The sequence below is a fragment of the Fusarium vanettenii genome (genome assembly GCF_000151355.1).
Source record: "Fusarium vanettenii 77-13-4 chromosome 10 genomic scaffold NECHAsca_52_chr10_4_0, whole genome shotgun sequence".
NCBI lineage: Eukaryota > Fungi > Ascomycota > Sordariomycetes > Hypocreales > Nectriaceae > Fusarium > Fusarium vanettenii.
Genome location: NW_003315837.1, coordinates 81,824 through 100,619, shown reverse-complemented (window position 1 = coordinate 100,619; position 18,796 = coordinate 81,824). Strand labels below are relative to the sequence as shown.

At 52.3% G+C, this 18,796-nt stretch overlaps 9 protein-coding genes across 9 annotated transcripts; 4 read left to right on the top strand and 5 right to left on the bottom strand.

The window, feature by feature from the left end:
- Window positions 1-72: 72 nt before the first annotated feature.
- NECHADRAFT_86194 (uncharacterized protein) lies at window positions 73-2,502 on the top strand (the record flags this gene model as incomplete). Its single annotated transcript, XM_003041125.1, has 2 exons — window positions 73-2,363; window positions 2,412-2,502. The coding sequence occupies 2 exons, from the start codon at window positions 73-75 to the stop codon at window positions 2,500-2,502; spliced, it is 2,382 nt and encodes a 793-aa protein (XP_003041171.1).
- A 407-nt stretch (window positions 2,503-2,909) lies between these two features.
- On the top strand, window positions 2,910-3,932 carry NECHADRAFT_51252 (uncharacterized protein; the record flags this gene model as incomplete). The annotated part of the gene is made up of 1 exon (XM_003041124.1): window positions 2,910-3,932. One exon carries the CDS (start codon window positions 2,910-2,912, stop codon window positions 3,930-3,932), a length of 1,023 nt encoding a protein of 340 aa, XP_003041170.1.
- A 118-nt stretch (window positions 3,933-4,050) lies between these two features.
- On the bottom strand, window positions 4,051-4,959 carry NECHADRAFT_51161 (uncharacterized protein; the record flags this gene model as incomplete). Its single annotated transcript, XM_003041094.1, has 1 exon — window positions 4,051-4,959. One exon carries the CDS (start codon window positions 4,957-4,959, stop codon window positions 4,051-4,053), a length of 909 nt encoding a protein of 302 aa, XP_003041140.1.
- Window positions 4,960-5,304: 345 nt separating this feature from the next.
- Window positions 5,305-6,375, bottom strand: NECHADRAFT_51238 (uncharacterized protein; the record flags this gene model as incomplete). The annotated part of the gene is made up of 1 exon (XM_003041093.1): window positions 5,305-6,375. The coding sequence occupies one exon, from the start codon at window positions 6,373-6,375 to the stop codon at window positions 5,305-5,307; it is 1,071 nt and encodes a 356-aa protein (XP_003041139.1).
- A 457-nt stretch (window positions 6,376-6,832) lies between these two features.
- On the top strand, window positions 6,833-7,879 carry NECHADRAFT_51181 (uncharacterized protein; the record flags this gene model as incomplete). Its single annotated transcript, XM_003041123.1, has 2 exons — window positions 6,833-7,551; window positions 7,600-7,879. 2 exons carry the CDS (start codon window positions 6,833-6,835, stop codon window positions 7,877-7,879), a joined length of 999 nt encoding a protein of 332 aa, XP_003041169.1.
- Window positions 7,880-9,186: 1,307 nt separating this feature from the next.
- Window positions 9,187-10,722, top strand: NECHADRAFT_51294 (uncharacterized protein; the record flags this gene model as incomplete). Its single annotated transcript, XM_003041122.1, has 2 exons — window positions 9,187-10,408; window positions 10,454-10,722. 2 exons carry the CDS (start codon window positions 9,187-9,189, stop codon window positions 10,720-10,722), a joined length of 1,491 nt encoding a protein of 496 aa, XP_003041168.1.
- Window positions 10,723-10,843: 121 nt separating this feature from the next.
- Window positions 10,844-12,103, bottom strand: NECHADRAFT_86188 (uncharacterized protein; the record flags this gene model as incomplete). The annotated part of the gene is made up of 3 exons (XM_003041092.1): window positions 10,844-11,650; window positions 11,704-11,773; window positions 12,096-12,103. 3 exons carry the CDS (start codon window positions 12,101-12,103, stop codon window positions 10,844-10,846), a joined length of 885 nt encoding a protein of 294 aa, XP_003041138.1.
- Window positions 12,104-12,991: 888 nt separating this feature from the next.
- Window positions 12,992-16,417, bottom strand: NECHADRAFT_101973 (uncharacterized protein; the record flags this gene model as incomplete). Its single annotated transcript, XM_003041091.1, has 1 exon — window positions 12,992-16,417. Exon 1 carries the CDS (start codon window positions 15,869-15,871, stop codon window positions 12,992-12,994), a length of 2,880 nt encoding a protein of 959 aa, XP_003041137.1. The 5' UTR covers window positions 15,872-16,417.
- Window positions 16,418-16,453: 36 nt separating this feature from the next.
- On the bottom strand, window positions 16,454-18,071 carry NECHADRAFT_51256 (uncharacterized protein; the record flags this gene model as incomplete). Its single annotated transcript, XM_003041090.1, has 2 exons — window positions 16,454-16,870; window positions 16,923-18,071. 2 exons carry the CDS (start codon window positions 18,069-18,071, stop codon window positions 16,454-16,456), a joined length of 1,566 nt encoding a protein of 521 aa, XP_003041136.1.
- Window positions 18,072-18,796: the final 725 nt, after the last annotated feature.

The following is an 18,796-nucleotide window of genomic DNA, read 5'->3' as shown; positions in this document are numbered from 1 at the left end:
AAGTTTGTCTGCAATTGTTGCATGAGAAATATCTATCAGGTTGCCAATGGGTCACCTACCTCCAGCATAGTGATGGACCGCCGCGCAGAAAACCGCCCGGACACACCAGCCGACCGTTCCGCACAGCGACGCTCAAAAAGAAGCAGGACTGAGGCCGAGGACTCGGACGAAGGATCCTACGGTAAAGTTCGTCACCGCGTCAGTAGGGCCTGCAATGAGTGTAGGAGACGAAAGGACCGCTGCGACGGCCAGCGTCCAGCATGCACGCCGTGCGTTGCTGGGTCCAGGGCTTGCAGCTACGGAGGACCGTCCAAGAAACGAGGACTGCGGACGGGATATGTCAGAGCGCTTGAGATTCTGCTAGGGCTGATCTTCAGTACGGTTGAAGAGAGCGAGAGCTGGATATGTGGCCTCTTGCAGGGCAATGACAAGAATGCCACGTTCCGGCTCAAAGCTCTGGAGGCCCACGTCTCCAGTGAGAGAGCCCCCGAAACATTACTGGAAGCTTGGCGGAAGGGCCCAGCTGTGAAGCTAGTTGAGCAGTTTCTGGAAGCACCCGATGGCGACGACGATGGCACAGACTCGACGAAACACTTTGACGTCAAACTGGCTGAGGCTCTGGCCTTGTCCCAGAGAGGAGGACGTGACAAGTCTTTCGCTGAATCCAACCAGGGAGTTCTCCTGAGCCCGATGAACACCGATACAACTCCAATGGCCACAGTCGCTCTCAGCTCAGACACTCCAAGGGGCGTAGCCCATCCAGCTTTCATCACAGAGCCCGGAGACTCATCACCAAGGGTGTCGATTAGTTTGCCCCTGGACCCAGATCTTTCAGTTCCCTCCGATCCGCCTCCTGTACCTCAGTTGCCGAACCACTGGCTGTATCTCCTTGATCTATACTTCGCAACCACGCACTGCTGGTTTCCCATCTCCCAGAAGCACGAACTTTTACGTACGGCTTACACTCTCTCCAACGCCACTGCCGGCCTGGACTCCGTCTCCCAAGGAGACTCGGCGTTTCTATACTCTGTTCTATTCTACACTTCACACCAGGCCACCATGATCCCGACCTCTCCAAAGTCATTAGAATACCAAGATCCCGTTGCTCAGTTTGAAATTTTGGCCCAAGGCAAATTGTTCGATAATCCAAGTGGTTACGACCTTGGTCATCTACGAGCCTTGTTGCTGCGATGTCTCCTCAAGATTGACATTGGGCTATGGGCTGGAGCATGGGATGACATCGGCCGTGCTGTGTATACTGCTGTCTCGATTGGCCTTATTCCGCACAGCTCAACGACGCCCTCTCTCTACGAGGACGGAGTCAAGCGCACGATGCTAGGTTGTTTCACCTTAGAAGCCCTCGTCAGTGCGCGCCTAAACACCAAACCACACTTCCAGCCCTCGGACGTCAGTTCCATCGGTATGCTGCAAATCGACGGCCTCGAAGAGTGGGAACCCTGGCAACCCAAAGTTCAACTCGTGGGCAGTATGTCGTCCGTCAAGACTGGACCCCTCCCGCATACCCCTGGACATGTCATCAGCACATTTAATTCTCTTCTCGAAGTCATGGCCCTTCTCACCGGAACCATCCACGACCGCAAAGGGGGTACTTCAGACGAGAGACGGCACGAAACGCTTGAAAAGTTGCGGCGGGAACTAGAGAGCCTGCAAGACTTGCCTACAGGAGTTAGCATGCCACCGCAAGCCTTAAGTCTCCTGGTTGCCAATGTTGCTGTTTTTGAAGCTTCAGCGGTCGAGCGGGTGTTCGTCTTAGGGACAGTTCCAGACCATCTTAGAAGTTACTGGAATAACATGAGATGTCTCGTCAACGTCTTGGAAGAGCGCACCCAAGTAATGGGGCGGTGCTCTATTCCCCCGATAGTAGAGGTCTTCGTCGCATTACTCGGGGAGTCACTCAAGCGACGCATCAACAATGGAGCTGACCATGAAGTCCAGTGCCTAGCAGATTCAATATCCAAATGGCTAGCTACATGGAGTGACGCCAAATCTAACACGAGTCTCGGCCCCAGCAGCGATTCAGACCCTCACAGCTCCATCAATGGACGAGAAAGCCATTCCTTCGATGCATCCCAGGCTTCAGCTTTACATAGGAACATTGTAATAGCGGAAGCCATACCTCCTGAAACAACCTTAATTGAGCAGGCTACTGACATGCTCTTGGATGACCCAAATCCCCAGCCACCCGTTGAACTACCGTCACGCCAGGCAAACCAATTACAAGGAGCAGAAAAACCTGCCACCTTCAATCCAGGCGTAAACCTCGAACCGCTGGCAGACTATTTAGAAGACCTGGATGGCGACGGCCTGTTTGATAGTCTTGCCACATTAGACTCGGCTGATTGGTGAGTTTCTCTTTCGATGCCCTCCCCGATGGCCAACTAACTTCTTAGGCTCGCCAACCCTCCCGAGTTCATGCAGCATCTTGGGATTCTAGGGGATCCACCGTCAGATTTAGGGAGTATCTTTGATACGGAACCATGATCATAGAATTGGAGTTTAGGATGGAGCGATTTGTGCGTTAAGAAGCGGCTGTCTGTCCCGATCTCTTAGCACCAGAGAAATGTATATAGATCAGTCGTCGTTGGTGCAACGGCGATGGAGAATCCCATGGTGAAAATGCGGTCCACGGAACGCCATAAAACGACCGTTCAACACATGATCAAGGCTACAGCTACTGTCTACCCGCTAGAAATACTCTGATATGGGACAGCATGGTGGCTGACAGAGGCCCAATTTTCCCGGAACAGGATTTTGCCGCCAGCCATTAATGGCGGGCAAGTCAACACATGTACCATGGCTTTTACAATACCGTCCTCGACGGCGTTCTAATTATTGATTTGAAAGTTCTATTTGCTTGTACATACGATTCCCCAGAATCCAACCCAACTATGACTGTCTTCCGTCCCGCTCTTCTCTCCGCCTCTCTCGGCCGAGCATGGCTCCACGACTTCACAAAAAAAGCCCAGCAAGCAGCCGAGGCTGGCTTTGAAGGAATCGAGATCTTCTACGAGGACCTCGAGTATCAAGCTAAGCAGCTTAGCAACATTGAAGCCCCAACCATTGACCATCTCCTTGCTGCAGCTTTGCATATGCGCAAGGTCATAGACGGCCTCAACCTTGAAGTCATCGGCCTCCAGCCCTTTCTCTTCTACGAGGGTCTGCTCGATCGCGAACAGCACGCCCGGCTCATCGAGAAAGCCAAGCTGTGGTTTAAGATCGCCGCGCCACTCGGGACAAACACCATCCAGATCCCGGCCAATTTCCTACCCGCCGACAAGTTGACGGGGGACATGGACGTCATTGTAGGAGACATGCTGGAGCTCGCAGACATGGGGCTGAAGGAGGATCCACCCATTCGCTTTGCCTACGAAAGTCTTTGCTGGAGCACGCATATCGACACGTGGGAGAAGTCGTGGGAGGTGGTCAAACAAGTCGATAGGCCAAACTTTGGTCTTTGCCTCGACACGTTCAACATCGCCGGTCGGGTGTGGGCAGATCCGGCGTCTCCGACGGGCAAGACGCCCAATGCAGACGCGGACTTGAAGGAGTCTATGGATAGGCTTCTCCGAGACGTTGATATCGAAAAGGTGTTTTATATCCAGGTTGTCGACGCGGAAAAGATGGACTCCCCGCTTGTGAAGGGACACCCGTACCATGTGGATGGTAACCCGCCGAGGATGAACTGGTCGAGGAACGCCAGAGCGTACATCTACGAGACTGATCGGGGGGCATATTTACCTGTTGAAAATATCGCGCGGGTGCTCATTGAGGGGCTAGGATACAAGGGATTTGTCTCGATGGAGCTCTTCTCGAGGACCATGGCTGAGGAGGGAGAGGACGTGCCGAGGCAGCATGCTCAGAGGGGGATTGCGGCGTGGAAGAAGTTTACTGAACGTCTGAACCTGAACTAGGGATTGAAGCTGACATGTCTCAATTGAATTGTAAGGGCCGGGCTCCAACTATAATAGAGAACACAGTGTCAAGCACATCAACCGTCAATCTTGGTTTAATATCAGTCCCTAATGAGGGCTAGAAGTTGATCGCCGCACTCTTCTCGGCCGCTTCCAAAAGCGCCTTCCACGCCCCATCCTTATCCAGCTTCTCAACCCTCTCATTCCCAGCCCACAGCCTCCACTGCTCTTCAATCTGATACCCGATGACATGCGTCCCCTCCACAGCCGGCCATCCCTTTTCTTCGGCGAGCTTGATCATCCTCGTCCGCCTCGGCTTAAAGCACATGTCCAACAATATGCCCTTTTCGGGCCGCGACAGAAATTCCACCAACGACGCCTTCACATCCAACTCGTCTGGTGTCCTTGGCTCTAGATCCGGCACCGTACCAACAACATAGTACGGCGTCTCGAGGTTCTTCGCCTCTCCCGCCTTCACGTGAATGATCTTGGGAGCAGGCGATATCCTCTTCGAATCCCTCACCAGATCCACGACCTCTTGATCGTCTCGGTTCAGTACGTAAATCACAGACGACTTGAAATATGAGCTAAGCGCATACACAGCTGCCCGGCTCGCGCCGCCAGCTCCCACTATTAACGCCGGTTTATTCACGACCGGCGTCCCCGGCTCATCCCCCTTCTCGAGCAGGCAGCCCTTTATGCCCAACCAGTCGGTGTTTGTGCCACGCAGCTTCCGCGGTTCCTCCCAGTCGCGATAGACGTTATTGCAGGCGCCGATGGTGGCAGCCAGCTCGTCAAGGACATCGAGGCGAGGGATGACGGTGTTCTTGTATGGCATTGTGACGACGAGGCCGGCTGTGGTGTCTGACCGGGCGAGCTTGATGAGGGCGTCGAGGGTGATGCACTCTGTAGCGTAAAAGGTCCAGGGGAGGCCGAGGGAGTGTGCGATGTGGTTGTGCATGGGAGGGGCGATGGAATGGCCCACCCCGATGCCGACGAGGTGCAGTGTGCGTTGTTCAGGAGCCATGGTGAGATTGTTGAGGGTGGATGGCAATAGGTGTTGTGTGGCCAAGGATGTCATCTGAAAGGCATGGTTATATGAGATGAGCCGTAGCTTGCAGCAGGCGGACTATTCCTTTGCCGCCACAAGATGCGTTGGACAGACCCGGAGAGATGACCGCCGATCCACTGAGACATGTAGGAGCCCGAATCTCCCAACTTCAAAAGACCATATTTCACCAAACGCATCACTACCTTCGTTAGCGGTTAACAATGAATCGGCGCATCACGCATGGGAGGGAACTTCAGACAGGCATTCCAGCCAAGACCCCAGAAATTTCGGTGTTCTTCATTGAACCAATAATGACAAGGCCTACAAATCAGCCCTTGCATCCTCCCCTGCCCACGCCCTCCGGATCACCTCCCTGATAGCCATCCGCTCAACCTCCCTCGGATTCCAATACGGCTTCGAGATAGCGATATCCGCAGCCTTTTCCACGTCACTCGCTTTCATCCCTAATGCCTTCAAACTCCTCTCAACCTTGATCTTCCCAAGCAGCACGTTCAATCCTTTGATAGCATCCCCGTTGCTCTCCGGCAGCGCCTCGGCGAGAAGCTTCATCGCCTCCGGCACCTTGGGCGCATTGTAGGAAAGTGCATGAGGCAGCACGATGGTGTGAGTCTCTGCATGGGGCAAGTCGAAGCTCCCGCCTAGAGTGTGGCATAGCTTGTGGTGTAGCGACATGCCCACGCTTCCGAGGCATGTGCCGCACAGCCAGGCACCATAGAGGGCGGAGGAACGAGCAGACTTGGATGTCGGGTCACGGATCAGCTCTGGTAAGGAAGTTGCCAGCGCTTTCACACCCTCTACTGCCAAGAGACTGATGATGGGGTTGCTATTGCGGGCGTAGAGTGCTTCGACTGCGTGGGCTATGGCGTTGACGCCGCTCGTGGCTGTAAGCCCAACAGGCAGAGTCAGCGTCAAGTCGACATCGTAAATGACAACCCTAGGAAGAATCTTGGGGTCTGATCTAGTCTCCTTCCGACCGTCCGCTGTCTCTCCCAGAATGGGAGTAACCTCGCTGCCAGCGTAGGTCGTGGGAATAGCGATGTGAGGCAGCCCCGTTCGGATGCTGATGGCTTTACCCAGCCCGATAGTGCTCCCGCCGCCAATGCTGATCAGAGCGTCGGCTTTGGACGAGGTCGCGAGGTCGCAGGCGCGCTGTGTCACGTCGGTGGGGGTGTGCATGCGAGCTTCGCTGAAGACCGCGGCGATTTTCCCTTGGAGGATATTCGAGACATCTTGGGCTTGGGCGGTCTGATGTGGGGTTGAGAGGAGGAGGGGGCGGGATGCGCCGAGCTTGGAGAGCTCCGATGGGAGCTTCTGGATGGTGCCTGAGCCAAAGATGACACGGGCAGGATTGGCGTTGTACTCGAAGTCCATTTCAGTCGCTGAGTTAGAGAGATGCAGTGTCTTGTTAGATCACCAGCGAAGATCACTAGCGAAGACCACCAGCAGCCATGATCAAATCTTATGGGTTTTCACAGCATGGCTTTCAGCTGTTCCTCTAAAAGCACTCCATCGGCTGCTATATCTCCGATGGTCTGCTAACTCCCGGGACATTTGCCGGGGCAGAACTCTCCTCCATTCCCCCATCGGATCACCCCCCATGACATCAACCCCACGTTGAACGGCAGATGTCTTAGCCGCTTCGGATTCAAGTCACTTCGGATGCAAGCCACTTTCCGATCTGAGTCTGACGGATCCGAAGGCATCGGGAATTACACAATTTCGAAAGCACCATTGATGACAATCTGAATACTTCTAGTGGTCCATACCAATATATTGACCTTCAAGGAAACACAGCCTAGCTCAGTCAACCACAGCCAGCAACACCACTATGGACCCCTCATCCGTAGACCTCCCTCCGCTCAAGGACCTCACAATCGATAACATCACAGAAAACGTCCACGCCATTAACTCAAGATGCGATGACCCCCGCATGAGGTTCCTTTTCGAGAAGCTCGTCTCCCACGTCCACGACTTTGCCCGCGAGACGCGCCTCACCACCTCCGAGTGGGAGGCAGCTATTAAGTTCCTCACTCAGGTCGGCCAGATCTGCACCGACGTCCGGCAGGAGTTCATCCTCCTATCCGACATCATCGGGCTCTCCCTACTAGTAGACTCGATTGACCACCCGAAACCCGAATCGTCCACTGAAGGCACCGTCCTTGGGCCGTTTCACACCCACGAGGCCGAGGACTTACAGAACGGGTCGGCGATCTCGCACGACCCAGACGGCGAGCCGATGCTCGTGGCATGCACGGTCAAGGATACCAACGGAAATCCGATCCCCAACGTGAAGGTTGATGTGTGGGAGACGGACTCGAAGGGTTTCTATGACGTTCAGTATCCGGACCACGATGGTCCAGATGGTCGGGCAGTGGTGCGTAGCGATGAGGACGGCGCGTTCTTCTTCAAGGCTATTGTGCCGGTGCCGTATCCTATTCCTAGCGATGGGCCCGTTGGGAAGCTGCTGAAGAAGCTGCATCGGCATCCATACCGGCCCAGTCATTTCCATTTTCTCTTTGATAAGCCGGGATACGATCGTCTCATCACGTAGGTTTTCTTCAGCTCATCTTTCTGGCCTTTCCTGACAATTCATAGAGCACTGTATCTCCGAGGAGATCCATACGAGAGGTCTGACGCCGTGTTTGGAGTCAAGGAGTCGCTCATTATAGCGCTGAAGAATGTGTCGGACGTGGAAGGGCTAGTAGAGAAGCATGGCGTGGATCCCTCTACTAAGCTGATGAAGTACGACTTTGTACTTGTCACAGACAAGGAAGCGAGCGACCTTCGGGATCAGAAGGCGATGGAGGCGATGGAGAAGCAAGGGGCTACTGGGATGGTAATCATTAACGGGGTGTTGGTTCCTGATGTTGATTAATGAAAATTCAATGCATGCTGCTCATCATCTATGGTCTACTTTCTAGTGCAAGCCTCTGTCCTGCAACATCCGAAATATGTTCTCAATTCTCAGTGCCAGTTTTTTAGAGGGTTTTCTCTAGCAAGCTATACCATGTTAATATTTCGACGAAAATCACTAGCAAGGACAGCTTACTTCAAATAACACCATTCGCTAGGATGTAGGATGTCTATTAACGTGATATACCGCATATACCGTGGCCACATTTGAGCAGGGTACGCATAAACAACTAGAAACATCTCGTAGCCTTGATGCTTCGGGCACTGCTCGGAGCGGCATGTGGATATTAAACATGAGCATAGACAACGATCGGACAACCGAGAAACCCCCCCGCCCCCCCCAAATTCAGAGGCAGCCCTACTTCCGCTGTTCATATATTCTTCTTCTATGTAGCCGCCAGATGGGCAGGGACGAAGAACAGAAACAGATAGCCACAGCCGAGTTCAAAAAGACACCCTTCATATGCCTTTGCCTTGTCCCGTCCTGTCTCTAGCAGGTGTTCTGGTCAATGCCCCATCTAGAAGGTTTGGCATTTGGCCAACACGACATGGTGTACGTAGAGAGTTCTATGGTCGGTATGCATCAATGTGCTCTTCATTATAGTTGAAGCCTGGCCCTTGATGGGTTCACTGAGCCCGAAGATCGTTCGATGTGCAGAAATCCAGAGCGGGTACTGGGGTTATTTTTATATGCTTAATTCTACCCGAGCAGGGGCTCAAGCTGGGGTCGACTAAATACGACGTGCGAATCCGACGTGCGATGTGGCAACCCTGCCCTGGTGGCCTCATGTTGGGCTAACACAGCTCGCCTACTGACCGCGGAGTCGGGTTCGCTGTCATGATCCCAGTGAGTCTCGGGGGACTGCCAAAAGGCCGTTAAGGGGCAATTTGGGGTTTAAATACATTCTTAACGGATGTGGCTGCTGTCTCCTGACTTGCACTCCAAGCGCTCTGTGCCTCTTTGACAATCATTTCACTTTCCAAATGGCGTCTCCAAGTTCCTCGAGCAAGGTTGATGGCAACCTGTCACGCCACTGTAAGTTGATGTCTTGTTTCTTGTTGGTTGTTTGAGCTTATGCATTGTGATGGTGTAGTGGATGCACCACAAGGCTACGGAAAGATCTTCGGTCGATCTTTGCAGGGGCATCACTAACTAGATCTATAGCTACACCAACCTCCGACGATGAAGCAACTCTTAACCTAGAGACAAAGGCTTCACGGACTTCAACCGACTCAAAGCAACTTAATGGACGAGAACAAGATTTGGAGATGGGCGGGGCTGCCTGTCAGTCAGATTCTCCTTCAGACAACGACAACCAGGAGAAGGAGAGCAGGCAATCCGACAGCCGAGACGACTCATCACCGAATGACCCCAACATCGTGTGGTGGGACAGCGATACAGACCCCGAGAACCCATATCACTGGCCAAAATGGAGAAAGTTAACCAACTGCGGTCTCATCAGTTTGCTCACCCTCATCGAGCCTCTGGCGTCGTCCATCTTCGCACCCGGCATCCCAGAGCTGATGAGAGACTTTAAAAGCGACAACTCAGAGTTGGGAGCCTTTGTCATGTCGGTATACGTGCTGGGCTTCGCCTTTGGTCCGATGATTCTAGCTCCGTTGTCTGAGATGTGGGGACGTGTGCCTGTGTACCACATTTGCAACGTCTTCTTCCTGGCCTTTACTATTGCTTGTGCTGTTGCACCCTCTTTGGATACCCTTATTGTCTTCCGCTTCCTTGCTGGAACATTTGGAGCTGCTCCCATGACCAACGGAGGCGGCAGTATCGCCGACATGTTCCCAGCTGAAGAAAGAGCAGGAGTCATGGCAGTCTTCAGTGTTGGCCCCCTGATCGGTCCCATTATCGGCCCAGTCATTGGCGGCTTCTTGACAGATGCCAAAGGTTGGCGATGGGACTTTTGGGTGATCGCTATGGTCAGCGGTGCCATCATGCTCGGCATGTTTGTCACTATGAAAGAGAGTTATGCCCCTATCATCTTGGAACGAAAGACGATTCGGCTTCGCAAGGAAACTGGCAATGACCATTTACGCTCAAAGTTGGACACTGGACTCACCAAGAACGAGCTACTCAAACGATGCATCGTGAGACCCGCCAAGCTACTGGTCTTTTCCCCCATCTGTACCATCTTTGCCGTGTACCTGGCAATCATTTACGGATACCTCTATCTTCTCTTTACCTCAGTTCCTTATGTGTTTGAGGAGGCGTACGGCTTCTCAACCAAGACGGTTGGCCTGGTTTATCTTGGTCTTGGTATTGGTAGCTTCGTGGGTATGGGTTGGTTCGCGTTTGACAGCAACAAGGAAGTTAAGAAGCAAATGGCTGTCGACAATTTCAAGCCCGAGTCTCGACTGAAGCTGCTTCCCGCCGCTGCCATCATCTTCCCCATCGGCTTTTTTATCTACGGCTGGACTGTGGACTTTAAGACTCACTGGATGGCTCCCATCATTGGACTGGCCATCATCGGCATTGGTAAGTTCCCTCTTCCTCATTTTAGGACCACAGCTAACCGGTTAGGCAACCTTGTCTGCTTCATGGCCATCTGCGTCTATCTCGTCGACGCATACGAAATGTACGCCGCCTCGGCACTCGCAGCCAACACCATCATGAGATCAATTGCCGGCGCTACGCTCCCCCTGTGCGGCATGAAGATGTACAATGCGATTGGACTTGGCTGGGGAAACAGCATGCTTGGGTTCATTGCTGTCGCTCTTATCCCTATTCCATTCCTTATCCTGAGATACGGAGAGATGCTGAGGAAGAAGTACGAGATCAGCAACCTCTAAACATCACCATCTCCTCGCATCCTATAGAATTACTCCCCTCCCGAAAAAATTGGGCTTTTAGAAGGCGTTGGACATATTTCTTTCAAGAATTAATAAGTATATATTGCTTCTATTCATTCATCTATGGGTCCATCTCATCCACATCAATCTGTTCCAGTAGAGCCTTTTTAGGCCACGCGATCCATTCATGCCATCTTTCATCTAATGCACATTCGACAGCAGCCATGACATTACCACTCCATTCTCGATTCATCCAATGGGGATGCTCAAATGGTCTTGTCAGTGCTGCATAATGAGCCAGGATAATGAGAGCAACGTGGTGGTTGTTGCTGATGAGCTCGATGAATACCTGGGTCAAGGACATGGGCCACAACCAGATACGGCGGGCACGAGCTGACATGGTATCCGTGGTGCAGGCCGTGTGAGTGGTCCTTAACGATTCAATAGCTAAGAGACAGGAAGACTGAACATTGATGACGCTGAATGTGGGACTCAGTTCCCTGGCAAGGCCATAGAGCTTCTCCATGCGGTTCTGAAAGGCCCCAGTACGCTTGACTGGCAATGGTTCATGTTGTTCGAGAAGCGGAGCCAGTGGCCCGTCGCGGCTCCATGTCTCCATGGGCTTAAACTCGCAAATGCTCTTGATTCCTTGGAGTAGGATGAATGACTGCGCAATGTCTCTCGGAGCTGGTAGTCCAGAATCCTGACGGTCGGCGATGGAGCACATGCTGAGAATGAAGACGAATGTAGCAAGGAAGAAGTAGGGTTCAAAGTTATCCTCGTTGATGTCTTGAAGCTTGGTCGCAAAATTTTGCACTGCAAGGCTCTGGTAATGCGACGAGATTAATGTGTATTCCCTGCGTTGATCTGGATGACTTTGAGCATAGTGCATTGCCGACAGCCCAAGCATACCATGCATGAGAAAGTCCTAATACTATTTGTTAGCATGACTGACGTTGCATACCAGAAAGGGCATCATACATGAGAGAATGCTATCTCTGGTACGACCTTCCTCCAGACATCCTCAGTGGCTGGCTCCTGTGTGAGGATGCTACAAACGACAGTGTCGTAATGATGGAGTAATCTCAAGCTTTGCATCCATGTTGGGGAAGGGTGGCATGATTCATTTTCGGAAGACGTCCCGGGGGATGCAGTCGACAGGCCGGGCTGGGTTGAAAGCAGAGAAGGAGAGTCAAGCGATGTAGGCGGCGACCTTACCTGGTCTATTGGAGACGTCGCGGTCGCAGAACTCTGCTGGGGACCTTGGGTTAAGCTGCAAACAACGTCGAACCGGACGCAGTTGCGACAAGGGCGCTGCTCGTCGCACTAGCCTCTCTCAGTGAGATTCAGCGACCAGCGGTGGGGAGATTCACCTTGACATGCCGTGCCTTGCATCGGAGGCAACCCGTCCGGGACTTTTTGTGGCCGAGCCGCTTTGATGGGGGTCGCATTCTCCAAGCGATGTGAGAGATGTCGTCTCCCTTGAACGGTGAGGGCAAGAATGGCGCGAGATCCTCTTGGCTTCGTATGGTGAGTGAGTGTCAGCTTTAGGCTCGGAAATCGCTTTCGCATTCCGTAGGTTAATACGACCGGGTTCGGGGGGGACGAATCTTAAGTAGGCCTCTTTACCCTGACCAGGGCCCTTGGCGCGTGGTCCACTCCGTCACTCGTCGTATGAGTCCACGTCTTGTTACCGAGATTCCCTCAGATGGTTTTTTAAGATCAGATTGCCTGCAGTGAGCATCCATTTTAGAGTTGCCCATGATTCTCACTGGTAATTCTTCTCGACAGAGGGTCAGAAGCAGGATGACAAGCGAAAGCCCCGGTACTTCCGGTGGGCAGGTCAAGGTTATTGGACGGGTAAAGACATGTACTATTGGTCAGACACTAACAGTAAGCGCCCTTACTAGGCTCAAATCTCCATGCGCCTGTTAGTACCGTGCCTCAGTTACTTGGCTGTACTAGAGGGCCGTGCCGCGACGGGAACAAAACTCCCTCCATCGCTAAGCTCGCCGGGTTGCTGCTAGGCCCCGAAAGCCCGAGAGCGAAACCGGGATTGCCAGGGCCTCATGTTGGTCCATTCCACGTCAGCTTCACAGGGCGGGAATGCAGATGACAGCTCTAACAGACGGCTTCGTGGCGCAACTATAACTATTTTACCCTGCCGCAACCCACCATTCACTAACGTTACTATACGCGTACTCGTACACTCCAAGCTGATACAGCAATCTGATGTGGTCTTGTGAGACCCCCAGTCGACTCTATTCCCCTACATAACAACACATGCTTCTGGACTCGAATTACCAGGTCTCTCCCTCAATGCTGGCTCCGTATCCAAATCGTCCCAGTAAATGTAGTCCATGAAACCCGTACGGCAGGCCTCGAATGCTTCGCCCATGATCTTCAAGCATTGCTGGTCCTGCTCCGCCAACGCCAGCAGAACGAGCGTGATTCGCTTGTCAGCTGGTGCAGACCTCTCGTACGCATCGATGTACGATCGATTTCTTGCTTTGCTGAGGCGATCCTCGATCTGGGAAAACACCCACAAAAAGACGACAATCGAAGACAGATAGTTGAAGCTGAGGAGTGGCCGCATGCCTGCAACATCGCTCAGAATGTCGGCTCTGGCGAATTCCAAGAGATCACGGCCGGTGACTTGAGATGCCGTCTTGCGTGCTGCTCCAGTAGCCATGTCCAGGCTGCCAGGCGCCACGCTCTGGTACCCTTGTTCGGTGATTGAATCAATGAGGGATTGTGGCAGGCTTGCCTCGGTCTTCTTGATATTCGCCAGCTTATCGGCCATCTCCAGGATCACATTTTCATCAATGCCAGCTGCCTTTGCTCGGAGAAAGATTGGTGAATCTTTGAGCTGAGACTTTTTCAAAGAAGCGAGTCGACGAAGAAACATGACACTGCCAAAGTGAAGCTCCTCGTCAGGGATCGCGTCTGGATTCCAATCCGCCTTTCGACAGAGCAACAAGGTCGGCTTTTGCTGGAAGAACCGGTTCACACTTGGACCGAGGTGTTTATGCATGTCGTTGGTAAGGCCATGATCTTTCGTGGTTTGTCGCTTGCCTCTCGAAAGCCCAGAGCCCTTTTCTCCGACCTTTCTGAGAAGCGCTTGGCTGAAATCCGAGGTTGGAGCACGCCCATTCGCAAAGAACGACTCTGTCATTAAGTCGTGGAGTGTCTGGAATAATCCGACAGGGCGTGTCAAGTAACCTTTCTGGACGAGCATGTTGTGCAGGTGAATGAGCAACATCGGCTCTGGAATCTTGTCCCAAAGCGATATACCCATGATGTATGCGAGTTCAAGACCTTCCATGAGACCAACACCGCAAAGGAAAGGGGAGTACTCCCAAAGTCCGTTGGAGTTGTGGCCAGAGAAGCGTGATGGGGGTATAGTAGTAAGTCCGGACATGTACTTGCTCTCTCCAAGCCAGTTGACGAAATCCTCCAGTTCCATCTGGAGAAGTGTAAAGATGTTCTTCAATTCGGGGTGGTCGCCGTCCTTTGTAAGGGCCGACTTCACCATGCCCACCGATGCGCAATAGCCTCTTGCAAATCTTTTGCTTTCGCGGTCTAGAAAGAGGTCGACATCGCGTCTGGGTCGAAATCCAGGAGCTGGTGCTTCCAAGACGTGGCCTCGCAAAGTATCGAGCTGCCAGCCACGGGAGACTGTCATGGCATCCACGATGCACTGTAAGTGAAAGACATGGTGAGGCTGAATCATCTTTCGGGGGTCCGCCCCAGGCCTTTTCATGGCCATAGTGGTGATCTCGGCGGCAAATTCGTTCAATCCGTATAATCTGCGGTGAACTGCCCAAGGGCCAGTAGCGGACCAGTCGACTCTCTCATAGACATGCTTCTCCCCCTTCATCGTATTGCGTTGCACAACAATCGCCGAGTACACGTTGACGAGGTCGTACAGCCACTTGATTGTATATTGGCGACGCCACTCAAGTCGCTGCTGCTTTGTCGCTTTGCGCAAGTCCAAGTTTGGGTTCCAGTTCCCAATTTTCGCCTGCATCGCTTTGGTGGGCTTTCCGCTTCGGTTGAGCTGGAAGTCGATCACAAAGTCCACAAGATCATGGTAGGCGTAGATGAGGAACTGCTCCTTGACGTCAACAGCAGTCTCTTCGGGCTTGCTGTGTAGTCTGCCATGAGAGTCAATGGCGTACTTTGCGATGGTAAATTTGCCTTGTGCCTTGTCCGGGTCGCCTCGAGTGATCGTTTTCATGATCGTTTCGTACGAGTCATGACCTGGGAAATCGACAAAGATTGCCGAACTTGTCTGTTTGATCATGGAGACGGCCATGTTGGCGACTGCCCCAGCCACGGCACCGTTGATGCCTTGGTACGCAACCTCCCTCCAGAGAGCTTGGTTGTACGCCCTTAGATCAGCCCACTCGTTCACGGCCGTGTACACAGCCATCAGATAGTCCGTCATGATCCCGTCGGCGTCCTCAATTATCCGGACGCTTTCCATCGGAATTTCGTCCTTGTCAGCGTCCCCAGTGGTGGGTGTCTTCTTGGTCTTCTTCTGCTTCTTCGATTTCTTGCCCTTTTTGCTTTTCTTGGCCTTTCCGGGTTTTCTTGACATCTTCCGCGGGACCGATGGGGTTTGAGCCTCTTCATCTTCTTCGCTCGAGGCTTCGTCCTCAGCCTCGACAGTCAAGTTTCTGAACGTGTTGGTGAAAATGGCATGTTCAACATCCTCGTCTTCTTCAGAGTCCTGCTTGCTCTGGCTCTGGCTCTGGCTCTGGCTCTGTTTCCATGAGTCGCCTCCAAGAATAATAAACGCTTGCTGGAGCGTGTCGATAAAATGCTTGTGGGTTGCATTACTGCGCTTCAAATCCTCGTCCTCATTCGAGCCAACGAGCTGGTGAAAGGCGCTGTTTATTGTGGTTCTCGCTGCAATGATTGATCCAAACAGTCGATAAATAGCGCCGGGGACGGGTTCGCCATGTTGTGCGACGAGTTTGGCCATCGTTATGAGGCCGGCCACGGTTGTTTGGCCTGTCGTATTGAGCTCGGTGACAGCTTCATCTTTGGATGATTTGATAATCCGATTGGATACATTAATCAACCAGTAGAGAAGATACTTTGTATCTCTCTTATATTCGAGGTAGATGTTGTGTCGCTCCATTTCGATTGAAGAACAAGGTTGAGACGCGTTGCAAGGGTGTTTTGAGAGGTGGAGAATGCACCTGGGTGGGCATCACGTGCTGTCACGTGCGCCCCTCCAAACTCAACTCCAGGGTACCTCCATCAGATTCTGATGTTGACAGCTTGCAAGACTCCTAGGAGAGGGGTATCTTGGAAGTTGGTCAGCACATTTTGAGTCGACGATTCCGATGCTTGCTTTGGAGAAGACTGCTGAGTGGTTGTCATGTCTGAGTATGTGAAAGTAATCACTGACGGCTCTCTTATGTAGCCTTGGGACGAACGCATACTTTGTCGTCTCACAGCCAGACACACATTTGTTCGTGTCTCATTGTGTTCGCCATTAGTATTGTTCTTCATTGATAAACGTGTTTCTGATACTATTATTAGTGCCCTTTGTTGAATACGAAGAGTCATTGTTGTAAACAAGGAGGAAAACGGGTGGTTGAGAAAAAAGCGTGTGCTGTTTGTCGACTCCTAAACAACTTGGGGGTTATTGTTATCTTTAAAACCATCAATTACTACCTTTAATCTTCATTGTTACATACTAGCGAAATTCCAGCCCTCATTCCGCTGCGGTGATGGTAGTGAACTTCTCTCCGGTACTCGCTTCCTCGGATCGCCACAATGAAGTGACAGTCTTCCACTGGGTGTAAAATCTCAACCCATCCTTGCCATAAAAGTTGGCAAGACCAGTTCCAGCCACACTTCGCTTGTTTCCAGTGAAGGAAAACATAGGCAGCGGCACAGGGATCGGTACGTTGATTCCGACTTGACCAGCATCAATCTCTTGCTGGAACAAGGAGGCCTTTGCACCAGAGTTGGTGAAGATGACGGCTCCGTTGCCCCAGGCGTTGGAATTGACCAAGGAAATGCCGTCTTTGAGACTTTCCTCTTCCATGCACAGTAGGACAGGGCCAAAGATCTCTTCCTTATAGCACTCCATGTCTGGACGAACGCCAGCAATGATGGTTGGTCCGACCTGAATTGAGCAAGTTAGTGTGCTGTCATACTCTTGTATCATCAAGACTTACCCAGTTGCCGTTGGGGAAGCCCTCGGGCTTGTATCCACGTCCATCCAGGACGATTCTTGCCCCCTCCTTCTCGGCACTTGTGATAAGAGCCTCGCATCGCTCTCGGCTTTGGGGAGTGATAACAGGACCAAAGTCAGACTTGGGGTCGAAGCCACTTCCGGCGACGTAGGTCTTGGCTTTGTTGACAAGATCTGGCAACCATTCCTTGGCATCTCCAAGCATGACCAACACGCTCAAGGCCATGCATCGCTGCCCAGCAGCTCCAAAAGCAGCTCCTGCGATGGCGTCTAAAGCATGATTCTTGTTGGCGTCAGGGCTTAGAAGCGCATGGTTTTTGGCGCCCAAGTTGGCTTGCACACGCTTGCCGTTGGCGCTTCCCCTCTCATAGATGTATTCACCGGCTTTGTTGGAGCCGACAAAGGAAATGGCCTGGATCTCGGGCTCATCAAGAAGGAAATTGACTGCATCCTTGGCACCGTGGATAACATTGACCACACCAGGCGGGAAGCCGGCTTCTCTGCAAAGCTCTGCAATCATCATGGCAGCCCCTGGGTCACGCTCAGAGGGCTTGACAATAATGCAGTTTCCGGTGACAGTGGCAACTGGCAGACTCCACAGAGGAATCATGGCAGGAAAGTTGAATGGGCAGATGGCTGCAACAACTCCCAATGGCTGGCGATAAGAGCGAGTCTCCATGTCCTTTGCCACCTCGAGCACTTCGCCCGTCAGCTGCGTGGTGATTCCACAGGCTGTTTCGCACACCTGGAGACCACGCAGAACATCGCCTTTCGCATCGGCAAACGTCTTTCCTTGCTCCGTCACAATACTGGTGGCAAGGTCATCCATGTGCTTCCGGACCAGGTGGGTGAGTCGAAACATAATCTGCTGTCTCTTGATGATGCTGGTCTTCTTCCAACCAGGAAATGCGGCCTTGGCAGACCGAACTGCCTCCTTCAACTCATCGTTGGTGCTCTCAGGGACCCGTGTCAAGAGTTCGTTTGTTGCAGGATCGTGCACGTCGATCCATTGTGTCGCGTTGGATGTCACGAGCTCATTGTCAATGAAGTTTTGCGTTGGCGGCAAGCTGGCAAGCTTCTCATGATTGCCAGGATACGCAAAGGACTTGAAAATAGAGTTGGACTCAGCCATAGTTTCAGCAGAAAAGGTAATAAGTTGTAAAATGAGAGGTGTCAAGAGCAGAGTTCAATCAAGAGCCGCGCTGCACGGAGTAGCGGAAACCTTCCTGATGTGACAAAGAGGCGGTGGACTCCGAGCGGTGGACTCCGACTGTCTCACTACCCCGCATCCTTGCTCAAAGTGACTGTCCGTGTGACAAGTGTATGGAGCGGGGCCGATATCCGGCCGCCGGCGAGGGACTTTGGGGATGAGATTATCGGAGGCGAGATAGTGAACAGTGGGTTCAACGCGTCAAGATAAGAGGCCCTATGTTCTGTTTAGGCAGGAAGATTTCATGATATCTAGGCTTGGTCTTTCATGACGAATCATGGCATGCCTTTCCCAGTGGCAAACCCCAAGCGCCGAAGTCGCTACCAAAACGAATGAGACAGCTAGGGGAGGGACATCTGCAGCGACTTGGCTCACTTCTCAACATTTTAAAATGCATCCTTGCGGTCCTGTTCACTGCAAAAGATTGACTACTCCTATCAGCAAGCACTTTGATCTTCATATCTCATATGAATTGACTATGATTGATAGGTTAGCGAAGTTAGGTTTCTGACGATTTAATCTCATTCCCCAACGTAGACTCATTCATTGCCTCCCCTTCGCAGCGACTCCTGCCACGAGCGGTGGATGGAGCCCCAGGTTTTGGCGGTTTCTGCAAAATTTACAGAGTCTTTAAGTAATGATTCAAT